General features: G+C 36.8%; 2 protein-coding genes across 5 annotated transcripts; both read left to right on the forward strand.

Annotated features, from left to right (window-relative positions):
- Positions 1–34: 34 nt before the first annotated feature.
- On the forward strand, positions 35–17,389 carry LOC147509523 (uncharacterized). Of its 3 annotated transcripts, XM_086601781.1 has the most exons (25): positions 35–191; positions 272–395; positions 462–524; positions 770–871; positions 970–1,138; positions 1,336–1,434; positions 5,511–5,660; positions 6,427–6,466; positions 7,016–7,073; positions 7,183–7,265; positions 7,589–7,687; positions 7,803–7,918; positions 8,028–8,146; positions 8,516–8,586; positions 10,893–10,998; positions 11,651–11,790; positions 11,950–12,108; positions 12,184–12,287; positions 13,314–13,489; positions 13,709–13,898; positions 14,956–15,055; positions 15,567–15,735; positions 16,141–16,223; positions 16,376–16,452; positions 16,938–17,389. In XM_086601781.1, the coding sequence occupies exons 1-25, from the start codon at positions 159–161 to the stop codon at positions 17,107–17,109; spliced, it is 2,802 nt and encodes a 933-aa protein (XP_086457907.1). In that variant the 5' UTR covers positions 35–158; the 3' UTR covers positions 17,110–17,389. The 3 variants fall into 3 exon arrangements, with proteins under 3 accessions (XP_086457907.1, XP_086457908.1, XP_086457909.1); XM_086601782.1 differs by lacking the exon at positions 16,141–16,223; XM_086601783.1 differs by lacking the exons at positions 35–191; positions 272–395; positions 462–524 and having other exon boundaries at positions 965–1,138.
- Positions 17,390–17,765: 376 nt separating this feature from the next.
- Positions 17,766–20,774, forward strand: LOC147509524 (keratin-associated protein (DUF1218)). 2 transcript variants are annotated; one of them, XM_086601785.1, is made up of 4 exons: positions 17,766–18,203; positions 18,285–18,394; positions 18,911–19,125; positions 20,285–20,774. In XM_086601785.1, the coding sequence occupies exons 2-4, from the start codon at positions 18,311–18,313 to the stop codon at positions 20,556–20,558; spliced, it is 573 nt and encodes a 190-aa protein (XP_086457911.1). In that variant the 5' UTR covers positions 17,766–18,203; positions 18,285–18,310; the 3' UTR covers positions 20,559–20,774. The 2 variants fall into 2 exon arrangements, with proteins under 2 accessions (XP_086457911.1, XP_086457912.1); XM_086601786.1 differs by having other exon boundaries at positions 18,184–18,200; positions 18,283–18,394.
- The last annotated feature ends 1,019 nt before the right edge of the window (positions 20,775–21,793 follow it).

The raw sequence follows: 21,793 nt of genomic DNA on the forward strand, positions 1-21,793 counted from the left end.
GGTAAAACTGTTAAAATTTGTTTTCCACGTGTACAAAAAGATTAACCTGTCGCCTTTTTATTTTATTTTCATATGACGTCATCATACCCCACCTAAAGTCTTTGCTATTAAAACCCCATCCATTCATTCATTCCTAAAATCCCAAAATTTAAAACAAAATGGATCACACTCGAAGGTTTATTATTTTTCTGGTAAGTCGCACAGATTCAATTAATTATTATTATTATTATTATATTAGTACGGTGACATATTTCAATTGTTATTTTTACAGTTGGTAATTGTTGGGGCATTTGGAGCTTCAGTTGGACAACAGAAGAAGAAGAGCACGAAATTGTTTTCCTTATTTAACCTTAAAGACAAGAGTAGATTCTGGACTGAGTCTGTGCTCCACGGTGGTAAGTCATTTTTTTTTTACCCCGGTAGATAATATGTCCTCCTACTTATGCTTGTTATCTCTTCAGGGATTGAGGATTTCGAAGTTTCTATCCCGGAGAAGCTGGATGTTTTAAACTACACAAAGGCAGGTTTGTATGTCCAACAATAGAAAATTAAATTATATAGGTTGTTGTTTCCCCAAACTAAGAGTGGGCTGTAATGCACTTGTTCGTGCTGATAATAATGCCTTGACGAATCAACAATAGAAATGTCTTATTTAGTATTTCTCAATTGTTTCTCTACCAAAACACAGTCAAATCAGAATACCAAATATTGGGTTTTAATTTCTTCTTTTAAAGTAACTTTTTTTTCCCGTGTTTCTTCTTTCTGTTAGGGACCATTGCAAATTATTTGCAGCTCCTGGAAGTTGATTCTATGTATCTTCCTGTTCCTGTGAATTTCATATTCATAGGGTTTGAAGGAAAAGGAAACCAAGGTAAGAGTTTGTCTTCTGACGTCTGCCTCTGCTTGTTATTTTAATTGATTTTTCCAACTATTTAACTTTTTTTGGTTGTATGTTTCAATCAAGTCTAGAATTCAAGCTTGGTCCTGAAGAGCTGGAGCGCTGGTTCATGAAAATCGATCACATTTTTGAACATACGCGAGTTCCACATGTTGGAGAGACTCTCAGTCCATTCTATAAAGTTATCATTGATAAAGTTCATCGTCATCATCTTCCTATTATCAGTCACATAAATTACAAGTGAGGTTACTTTCTCTACTTTTAATGTTTAAAAGCTAGGTTGACTTGATATGTACTTAAAATTCATTCTGTCAGATGAATATGTCGTTTGCATGCAGATATGATCATGCTGTTTTAAATAATTGGAACTGCTTTATATTTTTAATCAATGTAACAATGGAAATTTGTCCTCATAGCTTTGGTTTGCCTTTCTGTAGTTTTTCTGTTCATGCAATACAAATGGGAGAAAAAGTCACTTCTGTTTTTGAGCATGCCATCAAGGTCCTATCACGCATCAATAATATATCTGATACCAGGTAAAGAATGAAATCCCGTCGCTCGTTTTGACTTTTAGATGAACTAGCCTTTTTTTACTCATACGTGGTACATGATTTTTTAAGTATAGAGTATAAGCTGGAGTAAGATTAAGTTCAACATATTATAATCATTAATTAGAAAGTATGTACTTGTATAATCATTAATTGGAAAGTATTTACTTGTATATAATTTGTTTTGAAAAACAAATTTGTATATAATTTGTCAGAATATGGGCTTGGTTGAGGAGACTGTTCTTTATGGAGATTATATATGTATAGTTTAAAGCTTGGAGCTAATTTATTGTTTAAAATTAAGTACTTGCAAAGCATCTTTTTAGGAGTTCTAGGTAAGGGTGGAATTTGAGCTGAGCGGCTTAGGCTCGGCTCGTTTTACTATTTGAGCCGAGCCCGAGCTCAAATTAAAGCTCGTGTAACAAATGAGCTTGATGAAACTTGGCTCGTTTAGCTCAAATAGCATCTTTGTAGTGTAAAATAACCGAGCTACTCGGGCTCGGCTCGAGCTTGCTCATTTAACTATATGAGCCGAGCTCGAGCTCAATTTAAGGTTCGTGTAATAAACGAGCCGAGCTTGAGAATAGTAAAGCTCGGCTCGTTTAGCTCGAATTCCACCCTTAATTCTAGGAAAGGGTATAATGTGTTAGTGATCCGAGAGACATGAAATCCTTTCTTGGGTTATAGGAAGAAACACCCTGGGATAAAGGAGCTTATTAGGAGGGAGCGACCTTCTATAGTTAATCTTCAGGAGACTATGTTGGATTTCTTTTACTTATAATGGCTATGGAGGTTTGGGGCATCGAGGACTTTGAGTGGGTGGATCACCCTGCAGTTGCATTCTCTGAGAAGGGGTGCGTCATTTGGGATAGGGCGAATGTTGAGGTGGTTGACCACCTTACTGGGGCCTTTTTCTGTTTCCTTCTTTTTTAATCAAGGGGGTTTATGGTCCATCCAAAAGGGATGAATTTCCTGACTTTTAGGGGGATTTTTTCTGTGGGTGATGATTTCCGTGTAGTTTGATTTTCCTGCTTGCGCAAACGTGGTCCTCTCACCCCCTCTCTTAGTAGGAGCTAGGGGGTTTAATGAATTGTTAACAATATTTCATCTGGTTGACCGTTGGTGGTGGGTAACAATACGTGGTACAGTAGACAGAATCCCCCAATCTTGCGCTTTTGGACCGATTTTTGGTCAGTACAGCATGAGAGGAACAGTGGCCTACCTGTATCTATGCAATTATCTCCAGCTCGGCCTTGGATCACCACCCCATTTCCTTAGCTATCGAAATTGAGAGTGGACAGCCTTCCCCTTCCAGGTTTGATATCATGTGGTTCCTGTGCAGTTAAATCATGTGGTTCCTGTGCAGGTTTGATATCATCTGATATCATGTGCACAGGTTTGGTACCTGTGCAGTTAAATCGCTACTCGCTTCATGTGGTTCGCTTCATGTGCAGTTAAATCATGTGGTTCCTGTGCAGGTTTGATATCATGTAGAGCGAGTAGCGAGTAGGTGTAATCGGCCGGGGATTAATCGGACGATTTTTCATAACACTATATTTCTTTACAAATAATTATTAAATATATTTAACTTTGAAATACCAACATAATGAAGCCAATTAAGAACCCAATCAATCAATAAACAATTAAAACACTCAATCAACTAAAATAAATATGATTAAGTGTAGAACTTTACAGAATCGAGGGTTGGTCGAATCGGCGAAATGTTGAGTTCAATGTTTAACATTGAAATAGTTGAAATAGTGAACACAATTACTCGGCTAATCGGCCGAGTGCTCGGGGAGTTTTTGAGTCCGATTGTGATCGGGGATTAAATTGTTAGTCGGGTCGGCTAAGCAGCGAGTAGCGAGTACTCACCGATTACTCGGCGAGTACTCAACGATTTAATATCCCAGTGTGGTTCTCAGATCCCCTTTTGTGGTAATGTGAGAAGGTGGTGGGACAATCCAGGTCCAGGTGGAGACAAAGGGAGCATTGCATTTCCTAAGAAACTCTAACTCTTGAAAGCTAAAATCAAAGAGTGGAATAAAAATGAGTTTGGGCTGGTAAGCAGAAAGAAGGAGCATCTTATGTTGGATATTAGTAAAGTAGATCTGAAAGGGGAGGATAATATTCATTGGGTGGGTGAGAGATCCCAATGTCTGAATTGGGTGGAAGAGTTCGAGAGTGACCTTTTTTGGAGGTGTCTTGGAAGCAGAAAGCTATGGTTAGATGCCTTAAAGAAAGCACTCTAATACCAACCATCTGGAGAATATTAAGGTATATAGTGAGTTTGTTTTGGGAGAGGATCGTCAGATGGAGGAGCTTGTCCCCTACTATTTAAGACTGTATTTGGAGGTCAGTGGTCTCTGCCCAACGGTGATGATCTACCCCTCCTGGTAATCTTGATAGAGTTGTTATTATTATTATTATTATTTTTTTTTTTTTTGGGGGGGGGGGGGGGGGTTTAGGTCTCTAGGCGTGGACTGTTTTGTCACAGTTATTTTAGAATTGTTGGGAGGTAGTGAGAGGTAACTTCATGGGGATGGTTCAGGAATTTTGGCAGGCTACCTTTTTGGCTATTAGCTTGACTAAAATCTTTGTCAAACTAATTTCTAAGAAGCTAGGAGTAGAAGATATCTGTGATCTCTAACCGATTAGCTGTTAGCCTTGTCACCAGTGCTTATATAGTTATATGATCCTCTCCAAAGTTCTCTTCTCTAAGCTTAAGGGAGTGATTAATAAGCTTATAGTGTAGGAACAAGGGTCTTTTTTTTATGATCGTTAGATTCTGGACCCGGTGCATATTTTAAATGAAGCGATTGAGGACAGATGACTTAGTGGCACTCTGGCTTGTTTGTAAAATAGATCTGATCAAAATCTTTGACCATATTAGTTTGGACTTTCTGGATTATGTCGTGAAACATACTGGGCTCAGGTGGATGTGGAAGAAATAGGTTAGAATATGTGTCTCTTCGGTGTCCTTCTGGGTCACATGCGAGGCTTTTTAGGAGTTGTCGGGGCATCAGACAGGAAGATCCTTTATCTCCTCCCCTTTTCTTGTTATTATTGAGCAATCATTTTCTTACTCACGTTCTTGTTTGGTATCTGTTACGTATTTCATGGATGATCTCCTCGATCTGGAATTGAATGTGGCTTGCAGCTGGATTTAAGGATTCTTCCTCGAATCGTTGTGATGCATTCTTGGGTTTACTCCCTTAATTTCATACCCATATTGTTACTATTTTTACAATTTATTTTAGAAGTAGAGTTTAATTAGTATTTTACCCATATTGTTACTATTTTTACAATTTATTTTAGAAGTATTTTAGAAGTAGAGTTTAATTAGTATTTTAAGGTCATGTAGGGTATTTCTATGGGTAGTTTTAATTGCTAATATCTGTTTCTAATTGAGTTTGAATTTCTTTGGTTTAGGTTTTTATTTTAGTAGTGGTGGGAGATTATAAATAAACATTAGGCCTTTGGCCAGATTAGAGTTGAAGTCGGTAAGAGTTAAGTTTGTTCGAGAGGAAGGTTTTCCTTGAGAATTCTTTGTATCATATTTTGTGATCTGTGTTGAAGAACAAGGCTGTCAAACCTAAAATCGGCGTAGGTTCTAAGGTTCCAAAATCATATCTTTTGTGCATTTGTGTGCATCACGGACTCACGGTTATTGACAGGAGTATGATTAAGTTTTTCCCAAGAACTAAAGTTTCTAAATGGAATGTGAATTTAACCGAAAAGCCCTTAACTTGTTAAGTTGACAAAACAGGACGAATCACACTGTAAGCAAGAGAGGATTGGAATAAAATACAGTATTATTAAATTCATAAGTAGAAAAGAAAAGATGACATGTGATTGCATTTTTCCCCGTTCTGTTGCTCTTTGCATTTTTTGTGATGAAATGTGTTCTCGACTGTTAAGAACCTTCTTATCTGGAATTTATGATGCTAAGCATTTCTTTTGACGGTTTTTTCCTTTCTGCTGCATTTCTCTCTCCACCTCGATCAGTTGTCTTGTCCTTTTTTTTTGGATGACGACTCCTTTTTATGTGTTCATGCATACAGGGATTCTGAATCTACCCGTTGGCAGGTAGATGTTGATCTGATGGAATCACTTTTCACAAATTTCGTCCAATATCTTCAAATTGAAGACGCTTATAACATTTTTATCATGAATCCCAAGAAGGACCTAAATAGATCTACATATGGGTATCGGTGAGTATTATCATAAAGTTCCTTATCAGCTTTCCAAGGAAAACTATGATCATTAAAGATGTTGTATTTCTTGTTGGGAAACTTAAACTTTTTAAGGTTAATGATTGCTATAATTTTGTGGTTGTCATGCTTCAAGGGGATATTTGTAATTGTATTCGGAAATGCTTGTGTCATAATGTGGGCTGGACTGTAATTGGGAATGGGTACTTCTAAGAGGTCAAGTTTTGTTACTGCAAGATCAACTTGTAGTTTTGTTACTTTAATATTTGAATTAATTCACTTGTACTGAAAAGAAAAAACGAAAAGCATAATTGTTGCACCTTTATTCTTTTGAACCGAAAATGTACACCCATTACTTCCAGATGCATCTATGCTAGATACATTTTAACATTACATATATACTGATCTCTTTGTGCCCTATGGGACCTGCTTTGCTTATGAGAATTTTGTCATCTTACCCTTCTTTGTTTTTCTTTTTAATGCCTTTACATCTTCTGGAGTTGAAAACCAGACTGGTTGTATGACTCTACAGAGGAACTTGTTAAATCTTGAGAGTTCTTGTTAAATCAAGTTCTCTTACTTCATAATTCTGACACATTATGCTTATGTTTTCGTCTCTTAACTGATTCAGTTGTTTGTTAGGCTAATATATTTGGTTTCTTGAATTGATGGACTTTGTTAATATCTGTTATATATTACAATGTTTGCCTTCTGTCCATTATTGTGGCTATGTGCTAAATTTATCATAATTTCTACCTGTTTACAGGAGAGGTTTATCGGAATCAGAGATAACTTTTCTTAAGGAGGTACTGCCAAACTGACATTCTGGCTTTTAAGCTCTTTTCAAGTCTCAGTTCCATTTTCGGATGCATTTTCTTTGAGGATTAGTTAATATATTAGATGTTTTGGGTCATCCTGATTTATTTCTGCTAAATTATAGATGTTAGTGTTAATTGCTATGTGGGATGTGAAGGCCTTCTGAAAGAACACTGTAATCTTGAAGAAGAAAGATAAAAGAGCACTAGAAAATACTCCAAATAGTTATTCCACTCCCCCCCTCCCTCTCTTTTTTCTTGTTTTACCCAAATACAAAAGCATTAGTTCCCAAAACCTCAAAACCAAACCAGAGCCCTATGATGTCTATAAGAGGGTTTCTAGGATCATGATATTGACCCACAAAATGTTCCCTGTTCTTTTCAACTAGATTCCCTACCCCCTGTGTAACTACTACAATGGGGACACTCCAATGCTTCTTTTCTTTGGCATTCTAATGCAGTATTGCTTATTATTTGTTACTCCCCCCTCCCATTGTTCCGGAGGTGTTCTCTTTTAAGCTCCCTGTCTATGTTGTACAGAATAAGGATTTGCAAGGGAAAATTCTTCAGTCGGGAAGCATCCAGGAAAATTTTCTTGGTAGGTTAGGAAGTTTATTTCTTCTTTTGGTTATGGCTATCATATCATTAAACCATACATGATCCACCCTTTATATGCCTTCAAGTTGAGTTAGAAGTTCTGTTTTCAGCTTTGGATAATGTTAAAAGACCCCTGTATGAAAAGCATCCGATGACAAAATTTGCCATGACAACAACTGAGGACATCAATACAGTAAGTACAGATGCCTCTTCTTTTTGAATTTTTTCCTGTTAAATAATTGAAACATGTAAATTTATTTTCATGTATCTTCGTATAAAATTTATTTATTTATTTATTTTTTCTGGGTTCATATATCAAAGAATTAATTCCAAGAGAAAGAAAATTGAACGATTTATTGGAGTCACGTGTATAGAATTCATTTTCATAGTGACTCTGTAACTTCTAGAACTATCTTGGAAGTTTCTATATATAAATTGTTTATCAATCAGACTAATTGCTTTAGGGTTGGCATTTTTAACTTTGAAGTCTTTTCTGCCGTGATGTATTCTGTTCAGGTAGAGTGGTCAAACAGCTGTATTGATGCCTTGAATAACTTTGAGAAACTGTATCAAGGAAAGGACACTGCTGATATAATACACAGCAAAGTTGTACAGGTATTCAATTATTTATTTAACATACCTGCTGGGTATGAATAACTAAATTTGTAGAGCTTTAAACCAACTTTTACTTTATAAAATTGTTCATTTTAGTTTCCTTGCTCTTTTCAAGTTGTTGAATGGGAAGAATGAAGATTTGAAGCTTCTCCTTGATAAAGAGTTGAAATCAGGGGCATTAACTGCTGTTCACCCAGAGTGTCTCACAGACACATGGATAGGAAGAGATAGGTTCTTCTCTTTCCCTCTTCTCCTCCCACCCCTTTGACAACAAGTGTATGTTTGATATATTTGAATGCATTCCATCTCTATGAGGCTTATCTCTTTATTTTACAATTAGGTGGGCAGTCATTGATTTGAGTGCAGGCCCTTTTTCATGGGGTCCTTCTGTTGGCGGAGAAGGTGTACGCACAGAATTTAGTTTGCCAAATGTCGAGAAAACGATTGGTGCAGTATCAGGTACCACGATAGATTAACTTCCTATCATTCACTTATTTCCAAGCAACTTGCGTGGGCACTTGGTCTTAACTCCTATGGATAAGGAATACTTGGTTGTTGTGATGGTCACGACCAAGGTATGACTTTGAAACCGAATTCCAAAGCCTATGTGGATTTTTGGGTTCGACAATCTTGTTCCTCGCGAAGAACACATACTCTCACACAAGAATTCACTTGAGAAAACCTTTCTCTAACAATATGCACATCCTTCAACTTAAGCATTAGGCTTTATCATTTATCTATATGTACTGTCTTAGTTTCTTATTGTTTATTTGCTGTCTATATATCATTTTTCTGCAGTTGTGTTGACTCATATCTTTTGACCTCCAGAAATGACTGCAGATGAAGCTGAAGATCGTCTGCAAGGTGCAATTCAGGAAAAGTTTGCAGCTTTGGGCGACGTATGTCTTTTACGTTGAGTTGATTTTGCGATGGCTCATATAGTCATACACGCTGAAAATACCAATAGAAGACTACCAAGGAAGCTTCAGAGCTTTTAGTCTTAGTTCTTTTTAACTAAATAAGTGCTTCAGTTTTGGCTGTAGAGCACGAAACTGGGTGGGGTGTTTGGGGGGAGGAGAGAGAGAGAGAGAATAAGGCTGTTGCGAATCACTAAAAGGTTAATATTGGAAGGAAAAACGGAAGTCTAAGCCTGCACCTGTTTATCAATGTCAAGCTGAGGTAAATGGTGACTCTTGATTATAGTTGCATATGTCTGAATTCTGAGTTATAGGGGCTCTGGACGATTGGGAAGACGAGGAAGAAATGGGTCGCTAAGCCTCTGAACGTTCAGATGCACTTGGAGAACAGTAGGGAGAAGGGCATGTTAATGCTTATAGAATTTATCTGAAATGGTGGAAAATTTTCTTTTCTGATAACCACCCTGGAATGGGAGGGTAGTCAGCAGTCTGATTGGTGGTGGTGGTGGCATGGTGGCAGAATGTTGAATTCTGTCCCCTCTTTTTTGCCTATTTTAACATATTTCTATTTTTTCACTTTTGTTTTGCTTTGGCGGCAGGCTTGGTTGGGTTTGGTCATAGGTAGGTAGAGAGTCCTGGATGTATGTGGGTCTTGGGTTCTCCAAACTTGTTGGTAGTATTAGTTGCTAGGTAGTTCTAGGTGTTGATGTAATTTGGATGGAGCATATTAATATATTTACTTTTATTGATAAAAATAAATGTCGCACAATATAAGCACGAACAATGTTCTAAAAAAACGCTAGGCGGTAGTCAGACGGTAGGAGAGTGCCTAGCGCCTAGACGGGCTAGGCGTGTTTTTTTTCCTATTATTTATGTTATGTATAGTCACAAGCACCTACTACTTATCAAACTTTACATATTTAGAACTAGGTTACATGGACACTCCATATTTTGAAAAAAATCTGTGTCAGATACGTATCCACCTAGGTTACATTGACACGCCGTATCGGACACGGATACGAATTGTCAAACACAGCAAAATATCAAAATTCGAGGTAAATTACATGCAATATGTGTCCGACACAGACACGTGGATACGTATCCGACACGGTTTTTTTTCAAAATATGGCGTGTCCATGTAACCTAGGTATCCACGTGTCCGTGTCAGACACATTGTATTTAATTTACCTTGAATTTCTGATTTACCATATAATTTAATAAATTTATAATTATTAAAAAATTAATTAATTATTCCTATCCGTGTCCCAGTGTCGATCTTCAACTGCTCGCCGTATCTGTGTCGGACACCGACTCGCGTGCCCATGTCAATGTAACCTAGATTAGAATAATTCAAACATTAAATATTTTCATTGATGCAAATACTTAACATAAACAGAAGTACTTAAAAAATGGCATAAGAGTTGAAGAAGATGGCCAGTGAACTGCGAGTTGAACAAAGAGAAGAGGACTGAAGATTATGATCAATTTTGAGGGATGAAGTGAAATATACTCTCTTTTGATCTTTGAACAACTTGTAAACGGCTTTTTTTGTTTAAGTTTGATTGCATATTCAAATCTTAAGCCCTTCTTGGGCCTTTTCTTGTGGACAGTTGTCCATGTTTTGATTGGAAATAATAATAAACTAAAAAATACCCGAGTAGACTGCCTAGAGTCCCTCTAGCTCGACTAATCGTCAGTCTAGGCCCACCTAATTGGCCCTCCATTTTGTCAACCAATTTTATTCCTAGGTGAGAAGGTTGGGCACTGCCTAGAAGGCTGCCTAGGCCATTTTTAGAACACTGGGCACAAGGCGAAACGTGATAGCGTCATGTTGAGTCTGTCTCTTGTGGCATTGCATCGACTTCTTTCTTAAATCTTGCCAAGGTAAAACAAAGGGCCTTGATTTCTTTGTAATTGCATTTAGGAGTAGACTGATCTCCCTCTTTATGCTAGAGACAGTAATACCTTAATCAGATCCTACCTTTAGTCAGTAAAGATAGGAATTTTAATACTTTGTTGAGGCTTGTAACTTTTTGACTTTCAGAGTAATGCATGGGTCCACACTAGTACATTGCCTGTTTACAGACTTCCGTTTTAGATTAGAAGCGAAAGCTCAATCAATTTTCAACAGAAGATCAAATGGTTTTCTTAACAAGAAATTGAGGATGAATAGAAATAATTAGATAAACTATTTCATTTTTTGTTTTTATTGTTTATTTTGTTTTTCGGTATACGCTGCATTGAGTTCATCTTGTTGATTCTGGACTATGCTCTTTCAACTGATGCAGACAGATCACCAGGCCATTGATATCCTTTTAGCAGAGATAGATATATATGAGCTATTCACATTCAAACACTGTAAGGGGCGAAAAGTTAAGCTTGCTCTTTGTGAAGGTAATAACATTTCCGTCCATTTAACAAGTTTTATTTATCAAGAAAATATGTTTCAGAGGTGTGTGAATGAGGGTGTTAGAATAAATGTGAGCTTTTTCTTCAGGCATGTGAATGATAACTATTTTCTACATATATGTAAAAAATCTTAGGAAAAGAGAAAAGAGAAGAAAATAAGAAACATGGAGTGTACATTTTGCAATAAAAAAGAATTCATGCTATAAATTGACATTGACGATGATGATATAATAGTAAGAGTAAAAGGAGAAGGAGAAGGATGAACGCAATTGAAGATAAGAGCATCATTGGTAAGCTCACCTGAAGCAGAGAAGATCCTGGTGGTTGATAAGCCTACCAATCTGTCATGGGGTCAAGACATTCATCAAATAGAATGTGTTAATGCTTCCAAATTGCACCATATTGCTTGTTCACATATCTCTTCCACATTTTACACTTGTAGCATATAAATTCTAAATGAGGATATCCGCGTTAGTCTTCAGACCATGCAGCAATAGTCTGGTATGTTTAATTATAATATCAAGTCAATTCTTCCCGTAGGAAAGTTTGATTTTCTGAGATATTATTTTGTGGTGCCAATATTTATCTCAACCTTGACATGCAATGCTATATACTATCAAGCTCTATGATTGTGCAGAGCTTGATGAAAGGATGAGAGATTTGAAAAATGAGCTACAATCTTTTGAGGGGGAGGAATATGATGAAAGTCATAAGAAGAAGGCCATGGATGCATTAAAACGTATGGAGAACTGGAATTTGTTCAGTGATACTAACGAGGTATTTACTTTAATTGTTTCTATCTATTTATTCATTTTGGAGATTTACCAACAATACTCCATAACTTGTAATGTTCGGTCTATAGGTATGGTTCTAATTAATGATTGGAAGTTATTATACTTGTTGAATGTTTCTTTATGGAACTGTTGTTCTATTCAGGAGTTTCATAATTATACAGTAGCTCGCGATACTTTCCTTGCTCATTTGGGCGCGACGTTGTGGGGTTCTATGAGGCACATCATATCGCCATCAATTGCTGATGGGGCGTACCATTACTATGAAAAGATATCATTTCAACTATTTTTCGTCACACAAGAGGTACAATACTGTTGATAAGTTGAAAGCAGCTCCAATATTTTCAGAATAGTTTTTCACTCGGTGTTTTTGCTACAGAAAGTTGGGAATATCAAACAATTGCCTGTGGATCTCAAGGCTATAATGGATGGGCTCTCCTCTTTGTTGTTGCCATCCCAAAATGTTCTGTTAAGCCCTCATATGTACGTACTCTATCTTGCTCAATACAGCTGTTTTCTCATGTAAAGGTCATGTGTGCCCCAGACACTTGGTTAATTATGTTTGCATGACGATGGTCTTCTATTGCTCTACTGTTCTGTTATGATTCATTTGGATCATGGTTTTCACAACCAGTTTTTTTAACCAAATCGGTCCATAGTGACCCCAGTTCAAATCACCGGGTCAAGTAGGAACCAGCCGGTTCTTTGTTGAGAAAAAATCGTTCACATTAGAAGATTACAAATAAAATAGCTAAAGTTAAAAAGATAAACTGTCTGTTGGTCTCCCTATTTAAACACCAGTTAGCACTTTGCATTAAATAACTTCATGTCGCTTCTATAAACCAATCAAAACAGTAATCCCATCGATCTCTTTCTTCTCACATCCCCATCTCTTTCTTTTTCTTCTGGATTTTGTGCTTGACTCAATCAATTGGACGATTTTAAGAAGATTCTTACAGAATTAGATATGGACTTTTGGTTGAATTTATACATACTCGAGATTCAATTTGGGTATCTTCAATCCTGGTTCATTCATTGTAGTAATTCTGTATTGGTTGGATTGATTCATGGGTTTCTCAAATTCTATTTCCCTTTTTCAATTTGTTGGTTCATTTTGGATTTGGAAAGGAATTATTTGATTTCCAGAACACCCAAAATCGTTGAGTTTCTTAAATCTAACCAATTTAACTGGTTTAACCACCAATGCGACTGAGTTTAACACAAAATCACCGAGTTTGCCGATTTCTGTCGTCAACCGGGCGGTTCAAATCGGGAAGAAAACTGGTTCTTTGTTGAACCAGTTCAACATGAAAAATTTGACCCGGATAGCTCCGACTCCGGGTCAAATTGTCCGGTTCAAACTTGAACTGGCCGAGTCGTAAAACCATGATTTGGATACATGAGCTCAACATTTACAACTTCTGTTTCCTATTGAGAAATAATTAGGCTGTGAAAAATTGGGGAAGTGCTGTAGCATCCTTTTCAATAATATTCCTTATGGAATTGTAGGTTGCCACTTTCTGAAGATCCTGCTTTGGCAATGGCCTTTTCTGTAGCACGACGTGCTGCAGCAGTTCCATTGTTGCTTGTTAATGGGACATATAGAACAACCGTTCGTTCCTATCTAGATTCCTCGATTCTCCAACATCAGTTGCAGAGGCTGAACGACCAGGGCGCACTTAAAGGTACTTTGCTTTAGGAAGTACCACTGTTTCTCTCAAATACCCTTTACTCCCTTTAGGGGAAACATCAGTCTCAAAATTTCGTATTCATTTTGGTCTCAATCATAATATTATAGCAAGAAGTCACAGAGAGGTTTTGCTAAAAACTAAATTACATCACAATTATCATTTTGTCCATGTATAACTTTTACTGAAGATTTAAATTTTGTTTCAATACTGCAGGAATGCATGCACATAGCAGATCTACTCTAGAAGTTCCTATATTTTGGTTTATACAGAGTGATCCGCTATTGGTTGACAAACATTATCAGGCAAAGGCACTTTCTGACATGGTGATTGTTGTCCAATCAGAACCAGTATCTTGGGAAAGCCATCTTCAGTGTAATGGACGGCCGCTTTTATGGGACTTGAGGTAGAAAGTCTGCACATTTGTTTCTTTTCAGACAATCATATCTTTTTTTTGGCTCGGTAAACTTGAAATCTCATTTAAAGTGAAAAGAAAGTAGGCCGAGAAAGCCTACTATTACAAATAAACAAAATAAAACTAAAAACATAGCCATAGGAGGCTAACCCGAGAACTACAAATTATTCTACTTCTAAATACAAAAGCCTATCCCACCTCGCCACAAAATACTCAAAAGGGATACTCCTAAACTCTTTAAAAATCTTAGACCACTGCAATAATATTGGGCGGTTTGTTCTCCCTCACCCCCAATGAAATAATCTCATAGTTGATAAGTTTCGGATTAAAGTTGATAAGTTTGGACTAAGCTTGATTTGAAAGATATGTTTGGTCTAAACAAGTTCTCCTGTACACATGATGAAAGAGTTAATCAAGTTGGAATGTAATGAAATGTAGAGGTATTTGGTTGAATTTATTTAGGTATATATACATTTCTTCCTAATTGGCTAATTTAAAAATCTAAATACAGAGCAAAGAAAGAGTTGTTTATTATGAAAATACTCAAATTAGCAATTGGTGTATACATAATTTGGTAACTATAGATGGCATCTCGGAATAAATTTATCCATTACGTTTATGAGGGCCATGATTCAATCTTGAGTATCGTTTTATAGGATGGTACTCAAACATAAGAAATAGATGCAATCCCTTTAGGTTGGAAACTCTGTGGGTACTGGTATGTATGCTGCTGTTTCTTTCAAGACCATTAAGTAGATTAACTAATGAGGCATTATTTCTAATCTGTTTTTCTGGAGGGAAATGCCTCTCTTCAGTAGAGGTGCCTTTATTATTATTATTATGATGATGATGATGACACTCTAGAAATATGTGGACTGGTATTTATGTGTTGTTGTGACGTGAATGACCCTTTAAGAGTTAGTGGTTTCTTGCTGAGAGTATTAAACACATTGTGAAGATAGTGTCTTTTTATACTTATATGCTTATTATAAAGATTTAGGAGAATGTGCAGTTATTAACAATGTCTGTGTCTTGCTTTTTTATGCAGGAGACCGGTTAAAGCTGCTTTAGCTGCTACCGCTGAACACCTAGCTGGTTTGCTTCCTCTTCACCTTGTCTACAGTCATGCCCATGAAACTGCAATTGAGGTATGTTGAACGCTATGATATGGTCTTTTAGTATGGTTGTAATTAAAGTCTTGATAAAAAATGTTGGCACTTTTATTTTATTTTATGGTGAATCTGAAAGGTTACATTAAATCAGTTAGAAGATTATATTGTATATGTCACTGCCTCACTCTTGTCCTTTTAGAAGCACATATTGGAGAATTTCCAACGGAAGGAGGATTGGAGTTCCTTTTGGTGCTCATTTATCTTCTTTTTACCCCGTGGAAGTGACCTGTTAAATCGGTCCCTAAATTAACATAAATGATCTATTTGGTAGTCCTATTACTGGTCTTATTAGTGTATTTTTATTTGGTAACGTAAATCTTTGTTCTTGCTTTCCTATGCCTTCATCTTTCGTGCTAAATTGTTGAAGTTCTTATTCCCAAAGCCTAATGGGTTATTCATATTGTGCCAAGTGTCAACTGCGTTACTTTCTTCATTGCAACTGTATTACCTATCTTTGGAAATGACACGTCTTCTGCAATTTTGATAGGATTGGATATGGTCAGTAGGGTGTAACCCTTTGTCCATCACCTCCCAAGGATGGCATGTCTCGCAGTTCCAGTCTGATACGATAGCTCGGAGCTATATTATTACAACCCTGGAAGAGTCGATACAACTTGTCAATTCTGCAGTTCGTCTTCTTGTCATGGAGCACACAAGTATCCTTAGTTCTGTTACATTTATATTTTGAGAAAGTTCCTGAATAAAATACTTTGTGATTCCTGAAATTAGGTTTTGACTTTTGAGGAACCGGAACCCTGGATGAGCAAATTAAGTACTTTGGTTGACACGTCATATTATATTAGCATACCCAAACTTCTTTTGTCATTGTATTAGTAGGTATGATGTGATTGTCAATTACAAAGTTTGTTTGAGAGAGTCTTGGTGACCTGGTCTACTTAAAATGTGTCCTTTCTTTTTCTTTTATTTTTTTCTATTTTATTCATGAGACAGAAGCATCACTTCTGTCTTGTAATGGAGTTTCTCCTTTAGGGTGTATCAAGTGTTTGTTCGGCCAGTCGAACCCATTTTCTGTGATTACAAGCAGACTTAACAAAAATCAGCTGCACAGACATTTAAACTTTTCCGGTCCCAGGAGCGTGAGCTAGTGAATAAATACAAATTAGTCACTGGCCTTTGGAGAAGAGTGAGTTCTACTGTCTCCTGATTGTGCCAAGACAGTCTTTGTTTTATTATTTATTTATATGTTTCTTTAAGAAAGTTGATATGATGTTTCTTTACCTTCATTAAAATATATACTGATAAAAAAAATGTTATTGAAATTGGTTCTATGCACAGATTTCAACTGTAACTGGGGAATTGCGCTATTTGGACGCCATGCGGCTGTTATTTACCCTAGAGATTGCATCCAAAGGGTAAGACACTTATCCTCTTTTCAGAGTGTTCTAAATGATTGCGCCTATTGAACTTCAAAAACTTGGGCTGATGTTGGAGTATGGGAGTAGGAACATAGTGCTGTTATTCTTTTAATATGAGAAAACTTGGGCTTTACAACAGATGCTCAACTCTAGCTTCATCTTGTTTTATCAAGATGTGTTGTGCAGTATAAGCACATGGCAAATCCTTGCTTGGGAAGGCAATATTACATAAGGTTTGGAGATTGAAGATTTAAGAGATTGTAAACCAAATTGCAACAGAGTGCCACAAAATATTGCCTAAGCAACTATCTAGGTTAATCTTTTGGACCACAAAAGAATTTGTTAGCTAAGTTGGGGACCAATATTGACAATCTCTCCTTTAAATTTTAATTTATTTGTTATTTGTTTATTGTATGTCAATGGTATATCAATTAATGTGTTTATTTTATTTAACCTACTGTGTTATGATGGTTTTTTTGCAGGTTTGTCGATTATGTGAATGCAACTGTTGCTCTGCTCCACCCAATTCACTGCACCAAGGAAAGGGAAGTTCAAGTAGAGTTAGACATGACAACAGTACCTGCGTTCTTGGTTGTGTTAGGCGTTCTCTGGTTTGTATTGAAGCCAGGAAGGCCGAAACCCAAAATCAACTAGTAGGAAAATGATATAGGGCGAGGCAAAGACCAATTACAGTTCTCACAGAAGTGAAGGAAAACTTGGGAGATGATGTAACAGAGGCTCGGGGATTGCCAAGTTGTCTGTTGGAAATTTTCTTGGAGAACATGCTCTTGAGGGGGAATTAAAATGATCGTTCAGCTATAATTGCCATATAAACCTCCATTTTTTGTGATTTTGGAATGTACTTAACTGTGTCAGGCCTTTGTGTAATAGAGTTAATCAACCGATGAAATGAGAGGAAAAAAATTTTGTTTCATCTGATGTGTCAATATCGTGCTTGTCCTTGTAATCCAGAAAGTGTTTGCAATAGGGGCAAATTACTGGTTGCGATTATCAGGGATTTTATGATAGTTTTGTGCTTTGCATAGTTATTATATCCATGGTGAAAATCATAACATTTAATTAAGAGCTCTAGCACCCAGAGAATATATCTTCCTAGTTGTCCAGGCGGGGCAAATTAGCAACCACAGGAAATGACATAAATTTGATACTGACAATCACCTAGTAGTTTGGAGTTTGGACTGATCTTTCCGTCATGAAAGAAAACTCACAACTGCTTATGATATATTAGACAGACATTTTACGACTCACCAAGTTTCTTTCTATGAATTCCAAACACACCAATCTAAAATAAAGATGAAGGTTTAAATTTCCAATGATACAAACAAGAGCGAAATTTTGTCTGAAGCTATTGGCGTTCGTCATTAGGAACTATATTCGAGATCAATAAATAGTCAATGAACTGGCAGTAGCGTTGGGCTTACTCTGGATTGACAAGATTCATTTTTCAAAATAAAATACAATCTAATCGTTAATAATTAGTTGGATGACAAGTTTGAAAAGTCCCCCTCATCCAGTCCGTCCATTTCACATAGAGATTCTAAAAACAAATGGATCTCAGGGGAATCTTAATTAAGGAGTTTTGATTCCGTAAAATACGGAGAGAATTCCTAATTGTATGTTTCACCGCACAATCTTAAATAAAAGTATTTGCTTGACGTCTCTTTCAGACCTATCCTCAATTTGTTTTTCGCAGAGTCCCCACCTCAACAAGAACGGAGAGATTTAGGGTCGTCTCTCTCTCTCTCTCTCTCTTTATAATTATAATATAACAATCATTTATGCTTAACTTCTAATATTGATTGCTGCAGGGGATTCTGTTGTCTGAGGAAGAGCAATGAAGATGATTCATTTTTCTCTTGTGGTTACTTTCTTTGGCGTAGCAGCCTTCATATTTGGAGTTCTTGCTGAAAATTATAAGGTATTATTAAATATCTTTTCTTCTATAGCATCTCTTTTGTTAATAAACTGCTGTTCTACCAAGTCTTATGGACTTTTTTTCTTCAAATTTTTAAATCAATTTTTCTCCACAAACTTCTAAACAGTTCATAGTGTCAATCTATCTTCAGCTTTGAACCTAATTCTAATTTCATAACTAAGTTTCAACCTCCAAAACCGTAAAAGGTAAAAAAAAAAAAGAGGGTTATGTGAAGTAGTTAGTAGCATAAAACTGTATTTATGGTTATAGGTTTGTTGTGAATATCTTTGTTCTGGTAAATGTTAATTTAAATAGTGTAAGATATATTTATATACAAAAATTACTGTGTCTATGTGTGGTCAATATGTATATAGCAACCTCTGGTTCATGTTAAATAAGAAATTATGTAAGATACTCTATGAGGAACTGTTTTTTCTATTATAATTTTATTTTGCATAGTATTACTCTGGTCTCTTTTCAATTTCAATCCTCATTTTTTTTTTTAAATTTCCCCACCAGCCTGCTGCTGGAACTGCGATTCCCGGGAAAGATGTGGTCATTTGCAAGTTTCCATCAGATCCAAGTGTGGGTTTTGGGAGCGCTTCTTTTGTAGCTATCATCTTGACTACCATTGCTGGGATCATGTCTGTGTTTCATTCGTACAAAGGAATATCCGTTCCAAAAGCGGTTTTGTTCAAAAGTACAGCCTTGGTTACCTTCTTCTGGGTTGCTATGTAAGTGTACTCTTTTCACCGCCTCATAGAGTATAGTTTTTTTTAGTGAGAGTGAATGTTGAAAAATGCTTTGCTGTTGCATGGTTTTCTTTCAAGCTTTATGTTTTGAAATTGAATTTGCATTCAGTGTCCCCTTGATGCATAAACATCATATATGTCTTCACATCCACGTGTTAGCAAAGCTGAGTTGGCCCATATATGTTTTACTTGTTAGCAGTAAGAGCATCTTTAAATGTGATATTAAATTAAACATCAACTCCAGTTCTTCTAAAATTTGTTGAAATTTATCTTCAGTCCTTTACCAATCATCCACCAACACTAAAATTTCAGTAACCTTGGCAGCAAATGGGGCTCTATTTGCTACCAAGGTTGGTGAACCATCAACCGTACCACACGGTTAAGGGTGTGGAGTGCAGCACACAACTACCCACTTGGACTTTTCCAACTCATCTGTGCAGTTAAAGGAGTGGCGTGTGGACTTTTCTATCAATACGCAAACGGTTTACTCATCAGAGCGGTTAATGGGTGGCACATTGGCTTGGGTTCGATGTCCAAGCTGTTGATGGTGTGGTGCATGGGCCTGGGCCAAGCGGTTGACTGTTTGGCTCATGGATTTGGGCCACACTGTTGCTGAAATTTATGTGAAGGAGTGATGTTGCCCCATATTTTAAAACTTTGGTAACTCATTTAATGGAAGAAGTTACTGAAATCAAAGTGGTACCATTGAAGATGCTCTTAGCCAGTAGCCAACCACTATATATCTCGTTGAGGGCCTAAGTGATATTGACTTAATACTATACCTTCAAATAGGTCTCAAAATGAGAAAAAGAAAATCTCCAAATAACGGCTCTATACCTGTTTGAATGGAATGACTCGTTTAGCAAACTGTTGTCTGCTGTCAGTTTTGCTACTGCCTGCTGCTTTAAACGTGCATTTTGTGGTCTACTATTAACTAAGAAATTGGTTTTGCCTGATCTTAAGCATTTCAAAAGAGATTTCATGATTCATTTAGTATATTATGATCTGTTAGTTTCAGCTGTTGCTTTAAAAGTGCATTTTGTTTGTTTGTATGGATCTTTTTCATGTGCAATATCTATCATTTTTATATATTATCTGTCTGCGTTCCTCACTCAGATGTCATTGTGCACTTGCATTGTAGTTTTGTGACCATATTTGGGGGAGCAATGATGCTTTGGGCAACAGTTAGTGAGGGTCTTCATCGCGTCCGCAATGTGCATCATACTCTTGACTATGCCTGCCCTACGGCCAAGACTGGACTCTTTGGTGGAGCTGCATTCCTTGCACTTGATGCATCTCTCTTCTGGTTGATCTGCCAAATGTTGACTAAAAATTCAAGAGAGGACCATCTGGAAGATGACCCCAAGGGTGAGTATGGGGAGGTTCTTGCGACTGATTTTGCGCCCAAAATATAATATGCCTTTGTGGAGACGAAACAGGGACTGTAGTTGCGTATCTGCACAGCCTACTTGGAGGAGTTCAGTCCAAATTACACTTGCATGTTTTAAATATTTTAGGACCTTTCTGTTTTTATGAACCAAGAATGTTCTTGGAAAAATCTTATGCATGTGTTGGGCTGGTTACAGAGACCCTTTTGCTTAAACTGTAAATATAGTTCAGTTTTCTGTTTGTATGCTCTTTTACATGGCTTGTGTCTTGTTTGATTTTAAGAATCAGCTAAATTGCACATGCTCCAGATTTAGGAAATCTTGGGTTAGGGAGTCAAAAGCTCGAATATGCCCATGGCCTAGGTCCTAAGCTTTGGATCCACTGTTCTAAAAATCGGTCTAGGTGGCCACCTAGGCGGTCTCTAGGCACTAGGCGATGCCCAACCGACTCGCCTAGGCCCAAGTTGTTTAAAAAATCTTTGGACCGACTAGGCAGTCCAGTTTTTTTTTTTTTAATCGATTTGAACGAGTTTAAAAGACTAAAGTCTAATGTAAATTATATGTCACTATAACAAAGAGTATGTTTTTATATGAAGTCGATATTCTTCAACTATTATTGTTTGTGTTTATTTTTTGAATTATGGTAAATGATTTTCTTCATTTTTTATAGTATAGGTTTGTATTACTATATATATTAGGAAAAAAAACCGCCTAGCGCCTAGTCCGTCTAGGCACTACCTAAAAGGCCTAGGCGCTCTCCCACCGCCCGATTACCGCCTAGCGTTTTTTAAAACACTGTTTAGATCACCTCTTGCGCCTTGCTCCTAGAGGTGCCTGTGCTACAGCTTTATCAGCGTAGATGTTGCATGTTGGGCTGAATTACTTGTTTTTTGTGGCTTGTCGTACCTCGCTCTAATTCTGATAGTCTAATACCAATAACATTGTGGGAGATTTGCAACTATTTTAGGTCGGGTTGCTTGGATTAGGTTTATGTTGAACCTGTAAAGTTGGTTACAATTACTTAAATGCTCTGATGAAATGTTTGAATTTGTTACCCATTGGCCATTGCACACAAGATTAAATAAATTGATGGGATTAAAAGTAGCATGTTAGTATGGCAATGTCTTGATATTATACAATCTCACACACTCGTTAAACAGTTCAAATTTCTTCATTCTTTGCATTTCATTTGACTAGACGTGAGTTTTCACTTTGACCTCACAATGGATATTAGTGTATTCAGGAGGTCTCCATTGGATCTC

Source organism: Coptis chinensis, chromosome 3 (assembly GCF_015680905.1).
Source record: "Coptis chinensis isolate HL-2020 chromosome 3, ASM1568090v1, whole genome shotgun sequence".
Classification (NCBI taxonomy): domain Eukaryota; kingdom Viridiplantae; phylum Streptophyta; class Magnoliopsida; order Ranunculales; family Ranunculaceae; genus Coptis; species Coptis chinensis.